The sequence below is a fragment of the Zosterops lateralis genome (assembly GCF_965231275.1).
Source record: "Zosterops lateralis genome assembly, chromosome: 12".
NCBI lineage: Eukaryota > Metazoa > Chordata > Aves > Passeriformes > Zosteropidae > Zosterops > Zosterops lateralis.
Window position 1 is genome coordinate 10158540 of NC_139772.1, and position 9685 is coordinate 10168224.

Genomic DNA, 9685 nt, shown 5'->3' on the forward strand with positions numbered 1-9685 from the left:
AGTTCCATCTTGGAAACAGGACTGTTTGTACCCTCTCCTCACTCTTAATGTGCCTCTGCAGTCTGAGCCACAGATTGACCCCTATTGATCTGATTTGACTACACTTCTGTGGAGTAGACAAACAGTGCAAGAGAATCCAGGGACTCTAATTCACAGTACCTTATTTAGTTTCCTAGGTAATAATTCTTATTTGCATTAATCACATTCAGTAGCAGAACCCGAGGCTGCTTCTTGCCTTCTATGCAACAGCACAAAAAGGTATCTCCTCTGAAGAAAGTGTTTTAAGTATATTGACACTTGATACGTAATAGTTGCAAAACTTAACTGTTAGAAAAAAGAGTTTTTTTCAAATCAATGACTCACGCATTACTGTAAAATATATTGATTAAAAACAAAGCATAATGTTAGTCATTTAGTCAGTAGAGTGATGCAATACTGAAATAAATTTATCCTTTGACTTTTGCATTAACCTTTTATTGACTGCTTGCATACTCATAATTAACACACACTTTAGCTAGCTTGGTTAATTTTAGCATTGTGATCAGTGTCCTCTAATGTAGATGACACCCTGATCATCAAAAATCAGTGCAGTCCAGGGAACCATGACCAGGCAAGTGTCTGTCTCAGGGAATGCACACCTGCCCATGGAGATACCAGCCACCTTCCAGGGAAAGCATCACCTGCTGTTATACAAACAGTCAGTCATAGAAATGTTTATCATCACTTAGTTGAACATTGGTAAATGTTAATGAGCAAATTCCATTTGTCAAAAACAGACAAAAGGGTTATGAGACATCTGAGAACTTTAGAGGGTAGAGGTAGTGAGAACGTGCTCTTTAACCGTAACTAAAAATGGGCTTTTTTTGATTGAAACTGTCACAAGTCTTGATTGTTCTATAAGAAAGTAGGAACCGTAGAGTTTTGTGCATTCTATAAACAAACAATTCTTTCTATAATTTGTTGTTGAACACTTATTGTCAAGGTGTTTCAGCTAAATTGCTCTGAAATATATCAGGGCAGTTTTCCTGTTCGCCTGCTGCAGATAAAGTATTCAAGGTGTCTATTCTGTATTTCAGAGTCTGTGTGATTTCCACTATTTACACATTTTTACATATAATATGCACAGGTTCGTCTTATTTTCTTTTGGAGTTTTGACTCTAGTAAATCAACAGGTTTTAATTGATACAGAATATTTTCTTTAACTTACAATATTGTATCTCTTCATACTTTCCCACTACCACCACAGCTCGATGTTTGCAGCCTTTTTTTGTTTATTTTTATTTATCAGGAGTTATTGTTGCTAAATCATATTAGCTGTCAGATACAAAGAATTTTAATTAATTCTGTGCAATCATTTAGATGTCTTTGATTGTTCTAGTTCAGCTTAAAACATTGCTGAGCTTTTGGCAAGATCTTCAGCTCTGTTCCACTTCTACAAATTGAAGACCATTGTAGGAACAATTTCTCCAGTAGATTATTATTTTTTTTTAATCTGAAATATACTCATCTGGAAAGGTCTGGGTTTTGTACCCTAATTCTGAGTGAGAAAGCACATTTTTGACCATGTTCCAGACTGTTATTCAGGTGAATTGCTTATTGAACTGCCAGGTGCAGGGATGACTGCCTAGAACCAGCCCCATAACTTTGAATATGAAAAACTTAAACTGTCTTTAATGCCAGCAGATCCAGCACTTGCATTGTGATTTTGGTCAAAAGCGATGATTGACAAATTATAAAAATCTGTCATTCCCTGCTGTTCTTGCTGGTATGGAGCAAAGCTGTAGAAATCCAGCAAAAAAAAGCACCATGGGATCACTGAACTTGGAGTGCTGTGGCAGTACTTTCCCTTTTTTATATTTTTACAGCACATTGATGCATTTCTGTCACCAGACTGGCGCAGTAAGTCTGAGGACCTGACACACTTCCATTCTTCTAATCCCTCACATGGAATATGCTATGGCTAAAACCTCCTCAAATGCACCATTGCCTGGAAGTTCAGGCATGTGCTTGGTTGTGGGGAAACCTCTCTGGTAACAAATATAGAAAAGGGAAAGTAGCAAGTAGTGGCTCTTGGGCTGTCCAGGCACAGCATCACTGTGGTTGCTACCACATGTACAGCAACACAATGTGAGGGAGAAGCTGGTCAATCTGTTTGTATGAGAGAGCAAGGAAAACAAAGCAGGAAAGGTAAAAAGAGGACTCTGAAATGCTGAAGGAAGCTAAAGGTTGATATATCTTTTCTCTCAGTGAAAAATGTTGTTAATAAATGTGGGAGATATATAATAATAATAATAACTATTATTATTATTGTTAGCTGAGTTTTGCAGATCACATAACATGCCTTTAGTATTTACTGTCTGAACTTTGTGATTTGTCATCTGCAATAATCTCTACACGGTTAATTTATCCATTTTTAGATGGAAATGCTTAAACTGGAATGTCTTATACTACCCACCAAACTGAGTATATTACTTTATGCCAAGACAGAAAATAAAACAAGCTTTTAGTAGCCTTATAGAGTTATGCTGTAATTAGTTTCAGCTTCCCCTGCATGTTAATTTTCTCCTGTTCCTTTATATAATTTGGAAAATGTCTTCAGAACATGATGGCACAATCAGTTAAGTACCTCTCAGAACTCACACACTAAACTGCATTTGCTATAACAACTATTATAAAGCAGCCAGCAAAACAAATCCTCTGTTATTCTGTACAGTGCAGCTTATCAATGCAAACAGTTTAATATTTATGCTAAGAGGATTGTCACAAGTAGCTTCTGTTCCTTTAATTCTTGTTTTAAATAAATAATGAGAACATTTAAACACATTACTCTTCCCAGGGCCCTGAGGTCGGCTAATCTTATTATTTATGAAGTGATGTGCTACATAATAGTACTTAGTGCATGTTAACAGATGCTATTATCAGGGGCTGATGTGGAGAGCTGAAGATATATTGGAATGCTATGTGTTAATACTGTCCTTGTAGTGTAATGTACGATGGATTGAGTGCCCAGGATGCTGGTGCAGCAATTAACCACCCACCAACATGGGTGTAAAGCTGAAGTATGTTTTCTCATGGGGATTACACTGCTATTAATAATTCCCAGGAGAAGAAGACATCTTTCATTTGGCAACAGTCTCTTCCAGAAGGTCAGTGGTGTGGACAGGGAAGTTGCCTCTGTCAGTATGCTTAGAGTTCATTCTACTGAGGTGAAAGACACATATATGTTTAAAACAACTTTAAAGTTCGTACAAAAATTATGTGCTTTATAGAACATGAATTTTAAAAAAATGCCATGCAAGACATGCATGGCATTGCACTTTTCAAATAAAAGTGCATTTCTGCAATCTGGTTGTTACCTCTTTAAAGAGCTATATAGACCTGTAGTATATACCAAAATGAAGGTAATTCTCAGCATTTTTCCTTGTTTTGCCCCACTGCAAATATTAACTAATTAATCAGCAATGTGGAAATTGTTTGAGGGGGAGGGAAAAGAGAGGAGGAGAAATCCTCCTTGAACTGTGACAATGATTTTGATGCAGCATGTATTACAGTCTAATCTTTAGAGATGTGATGGTTTCCACTTATAAAAACTTTCCTCTGCAGGCTGCAGTTCAGTTGAATATTATAATTAGACTTCACTAGTATTGATGAATAATCCATTTAATAAAAAACATTGTAATTTAAACATTTTCTCTGGGGACTAACATACACTAACCTCTTAATTTAATTTTATTGAAGTTTTGCCCACCCATTCATCATTGAAAGTTGTTATTAACCTCCATTTCCATTTTTCTTTATAGAATTTTCTCTTTTTATATTGCCTTTTTCAGTGCTAAGCAGGTTGATACACTTGTAAATCTTCAGAATCTACAAAGCTAGTCTGGCTTCTTTAATGTTGTTAAATCTATCCCCCCTGACCTTAATGCAGTAAATTCAGTTTAATCTTTCTCAATAATCTAGTAATACATTGGAAACCAGCAAACATTTAAATCTGATAATGATTTAATCACATACTTTAAATAACAGCTGAGATAATGAAAAAATAATTCACCATATAAAGGAACACTAACTGAGTTTTCTCTGTGATTGGCTTTTTGAGAAATCCCGATAGAAAATACAAAGCCTACAACAGAAATCAACTTCACTGGAAATGTGCAATCCATTTGGTGTCAGAAGATGTCGTATTTCTTTTTTATTATCATCTTTCTCTTTAAATTAATGCTCAAATGTATCCTTGCTGAGTATTCAGTTTCTTGATGCAGTTTTACTTAAGTGGTTTATCTGCTTACCTTTCTTTTCAGATGCCAGTCAGACGCAGCAGAGAGCTTGCCAGAGGACCAGAAACCAGAGTGCCATCCCTTCTGGACAGATGATGATGAATGTAATATGCCTCTGCCATATGATCTAGAAGAAGTAATTGCTTATCTGCAAAATCTTGTTCAATGGATAGAATAACAAGTGACCTTCCAGCCTAGAATTATTGATGCTGGTCATCTGGGGAGAAGCTTTGTCATTATCATAAATCTTTTCAGCTTTATGATTCCTTGATCATATGTTATTTTTTGTGTCAATGCAGATTTTACCAGTTTTTACACAGTATCTTTGTTACTGTCTCATAATAAAAAAAGACTAGCCCCCAGATTTACAGAAGTGTGTGTTTTTTAAGACCTGAAGTCCAGAACACCACCTTAGTTCTCTTCTCCTCCACTGTAGTTCCCATTGACCCTACAGCCCAGGGATATCTGTGTTTCACAGGATGACAGAATGGGTCAGGTTGGAAGGGAGCACAGTGGATCAGCTGGTCCAACCTCCCCGCTCAAGGAGAATTACCCAGGACACAGGATTGTGTCCAGCCAGTTCTGGAATATCCCAGTGAGGGAGACTCCACAGCCTCTGGCCAGTCTGTTCAGTGCTCGGGCTCTGCACAGCAGAGAAGTCCTTGCTCAGGTCCAGGTGGAGTTTCCTGGGCATCAGCTCCTGCCCCTTCCTCCAGTCCCACTGCTGGCACCAGGAGCAAAGCCTGGTCCATCCTCTGACAAACCTGCAGATACTGACAGACATCAATTATGTCTCCTCTCAGCCATCTCTTCCTGAGGCTGAGCAGGCCAAATTCTTACCAGTGTTTTGACACATTCCCTTGGTATCTAAATTTCAGTTTCCATGAGTGCCTAGAACTGTCTCTGGCCTGGCAAGTTTGAGCAACTCAAGGTGTAGCTCACACCTGTGGCAAAGCATGTCCTGGGCATCCTGAGGAGGGGCCAGCTTGGGGTGAGCCTGCTGGAGATCTTCAAAACAGAGCTGGGAATTCTCCATCCAGTGACACAAAGGGGCAGGAGGTGCTGAAGATATTTCTTTGTGCAGTGGCTCCTTCTTAGACCATTTTTTCAGATGAGGAATTCTGTAGGAGCATTCTAACATAGATCTCAAGACTTTCCTACAGTTTTTCCTCCTGGCAACTGAGTACTACTAAGAGTGATTTCTGATGTGAACCTACACCTCCTGAGTTCCCTGGCATTCAGAATTCAGTTCCTAATCATTACTTTGTTTCTGCATGTTGTGAATCCTATTTTGAGGTCAGGTTTCCCAGTGCTTTGCCTAAAGAGCTGATGTCCTAAGACCTTTCATTTGTGTTGTTTGGTCCCCTGAGAAACTAGATTTAGATTGTGTGATATAGGGTATTGCAGCATCAAGGGATATATATGAGCACTAACCCAGAAAACTGTGAGAAACAAAGCTGTTTGTGATGTTTTGTGATATAAAAAGAACAGTTCTGTGTGGGATGATACAGGGTGCTCCTGAATGAGATGGAGAATTTTGATTTGGCAAATTACTGTTTTAACTGAACTGGTTGGACTGGTGTCCAACTTTGCCAAAAAAGCAGAAAATCATTAGAGTGAAAAATCACTCAGACTATATTACCACTACAAAAGAAGCCAGTAAGATTCAGAGTTTGACATTGCCACCAAGAAATGAATATGCTTCCTCTATTAATGTGGTATTTAAAGTCTCTGCTGAGGCCAGACTCACCCAGAACACACCAGCTCTCTGTATTGGCAAAGTGCTGTGTGTGTGGATGAGGCTTGTACTCCTGAAAATTGTACTTTTGACAGTATAACATATGCCAGACCTCCCTGGAGCTAAGGAAGCTGTGCCAGTAAAAATTCAGTTTAAGTGGTATAAAACTGTGTCCACACCTACCAGCTTTTGCCAGGACAATCATATCAAGTAGAGATTGTACCTCATAAGACTTTTAGTAAAGCTGTGCCAGCAAAAGTATAAATACCTGAATCAAGTGTTTCCATTGTAGTCCTGGGCTTATGTGAAAACTTTCAGTTACCCTGTAGAATGTAAAGACTCTCCAAAGAGTAAGTTATTGCTTAAACTAGATTTGATAATATTACCTTGATCCACACGTTTATCTGACGTCTCTTGTGCCATAGATTTCATAATGTTTGGAAACACTACCATGGGCATAGCTTTCAGTTCCCTGCACTAGCTAAAGCTGGCTTTACCAGTGGGCAAATAGCACATATTTGGATTAGTGCCACACTAAACACTGTTTACTTTGGAGATAGCTTAGAGAAAAGAGAGCTGAAGATGTGGAAATTCTGCTTTTGTAAAGGCAGTTCTCAGAAACAGATACTGCTTTGGAAATGAGCAATTCAGAATTCAGACAAGCCAATGATGTAACGGTGTCAACATAGTGTTTAGGGGGACTGTTTATTTGTGCTGTTACTTTATGATTACTTTGTGCTTAATTAAGCACTGCTAAAATCCATGGGGATCACAGTATTGAAAGGAATCCGACCACCACAAAGAGTGGAGAAGTCACATCAATGATGTAGTTTGTAGCTGAAGTGGAGGCAAAGCTATTAAAAAAATGATTGGCAAATGATTATTTCCAGCAGCAATAAAAATAAGGCCAAACCAAAACAACCCCAAACCTATTAGGAGTCTGCTGGTAGTAATAATAGAATTTTTAGAATACGTGTTCCCAGGTCTTGCCTATGCTTGAAGATTTAAGGTGGTGAATTAGCTGACCTAGTACTAGTCTCAGTGCAGTCAGATAGCCCTTATCTAAGCCATGGATAGCAATGACATGGACAAATGGACACTTCTGGAATGAATAAGACTGACAAAATACCAATAACCAAGTGGTTTAGGGCTCTGTGTTGCATTCCAGTCTTGCATCATCTAAATCAGTATAACCTGATGGAGTTCAGTTGAAATGCACAAGTATGAGAAGATTTCATATCTCCAAAGCCCACAGGAGTTGATAGTAATAACATGAGTAAGATGGTGGAACTGTTTGAAACACATAGTAATGCCAAAGGGTACCCCAAAACAAGAACACAGTTAAGGGTAAATATATATAAAAAACCTGAGAGATCAAGTGTAAATTATTGCTGTGTGTAGATTATGTGTTAGAAGCTGAAAAATACTTTGAAGATTTATTTTTTTTATTCAAGTGGTTGTAATTTAGCTTGTTTCAATGATTCTTTAGCAATCCATTTATATTCCAGCATAAGATAACCCACTTCCTTTTTAGATGAGCTGGAAGACACAGCCTCTAATTAATGTTCTGTGTATAGCAATTATTTGTCAAGCCTGGATGCTTTAGAAACATGAGGACCAAGGTCAAGTTTTTTCAAGGAATAGGTGAGAGCATAAATTAATTTCTGACATTAAATTCAGTGGTTCTTTTAAAATTGTGAAGTTCATGACTTTGCTTACATTTACTTTTCATCAGCCAGGACTGAATTGAGGTAAAATAGTTCAGTTGCACGTGTGCGTCAGGCTAAATGGATTGCAGAAGATACAGATCTGTTTGCCTGTCTGCACTTGCCTTTAGACAATATTCATCAATTTTACAAAAGCTACTGACTAAACATGGAACCAGTACAAATGAAATGCTCAAGGCAAGGGCTTTCTTTTATAAATCTGATACAGAGTTGGTTTTACACTGATAGAAAGAAAATGTTGGCAGAAAATGAAAAACTTCTATTGTTTCTGTAATTTGGGGGATGAAAGATGCAGACTGTTTTTAAGTATTTGATAGAAAACTGCTGTGTTATGCAATGTAATTAGAAATGTTTTTATAATGGTTTGTTCATGTCCTGTATATGAAAATATTTTATCTCATAGGTCCTTTCTTCTATTGAAAAGGTTATGTAAATAAATAAAATTAATCTCAATACAGTAGATTTTAAAGGCACAATACTTATATTCTAAGCTTTACAGCAGGTTCTGATTATTTAAAGGGTAAATATGAAGGCCATTAGTAATTACTGACTGAAAACTCAAGATGGGTAACATGCACCATAATAAATATCCAAATCAATTGTCTTATTATTATCTGAGTATGGTTTTAGGCTCACTGGTAATGGTACAAGATGCACTATAAAATCATGCTTGGCTTAATGCAGTGGGGCAGATTCAGGAATTCCATTTACATAACAGCACAGAAATCAAAAGATAATTAATATCCATCATGAAAGGTGACTTAAATATTGTAGTGTGTTAAGAGTTGGCATTGCTCTTTCCTCAGTTATAGCAGTGCAGTTCCATTAGTCCTGTGCCCTGCAGTGGAGTTTGGGCTGTTGGATATTTAACCAGGCCAGGCTTAGGCTTAGCCTTGAGAGCAGGGCAGGAGAGACAAGGTGAGATGCACAGGAGACCCAAGGGATGTGCTTTCTCAAGGCCACAACTTCATTAACTGGACTCATATGGGAGTCATTGAGCTCAAACTTGTACAGTGCAGGTCAGGATCTCTCCCTTAATTGTTACCACCTGGTGCAAAGTTAATGTTGGCTCCCTAAACCCCTTCCTGCCCCTGACAGCCAGTCCTCAGCTTTCTGCTGGGAGCTGACCACTCTCAGCTCACACCAAGATTACAGTGTTGGGGAGAGGGGTTGTTCCACTGTAGCAACAGGGATGAGAAACTCTCATCCCCAGCTTCAGGCTGCACCTCTGTCCTGCTGCAGCTCCAAGGACTGAGTACCTCCAAACATTCTGCTTCTCATTGGAGATTCAAGTTGCTGCAGCTCATCTTGTGTCCTGTCCCACCAGGACAGTGATCTAACACAGGGAAGGGTCAGACAAGAAGAATTCTATTTCCATGAGGTTCCTCATCAAAAGAGACACCCATTTCACTTAAGAGTGAAAAATTCAGGATTACAATAATCTGCCTGTAGAGGGTGGGAGCTGCTAGGGAGTGATGAAGGACTCTGGCTAAACCACCAGCATTTTTTATCCTTTAGGACTCCCTTCCTGCCCTGTTCTGGCTCATCCCATCTGTACAGGCAGAGGCAATCCCGAATAGAACCACTGCTCTCTTTCCTGTCCAAACTGACTATTCACCTCCAATGTGGCTGGGCTTGCACCTTCATTTACATTCATCTGTCCTCTTCATCTTAGCCTGGGGGCATTCATTGAACAAGAGAAGATAATTTATACAATTTTAAAAAGCCTGTACATGGAAAGGCTACAGAACTGGCTGAATAACATGCAAAATAAAAGCCAAGAAATAACTGATAAAATTAGCACATTAAAATGCTGATATTTAGGCATGAGCACTTCACATGTCACAGGAACTATTATTTCTCTTCTTATTGCTTAGAAGATAACATTCATAATCCAAAAGGATATATTATGCATTGGTTTACATCCCCTAAATCTCCACTGG

The 9685-nt window shown here is 38.4% G+C and overlaps 1 protein-coding gene across 1 annotated transcript in view; it reads left to right on the plus strand.

The window, feature by feature from the left end:
- The window catches only part of FTO (FTO alpha-ketoglutarate dependent dioxygenase), a 221115-nt gene extending 216494 nt beyond the window's left edge, over window positions 1-4621 (plus strand). Inside the window, exon 9 of the mRNA XM_083870085.1 lies at window positions 4302-4621. Coding sequence (XP_083726211.1) covers window positions 4302-4455 — 154 coding nt within the window. The 3' untranslated portion in view covers window positions 4456-4621. The remainder of the gene's footprint in view (window positions 1-4301) is intronic.
- Window positions 4622-9685: the final 5064 nt, after the last annotated feature.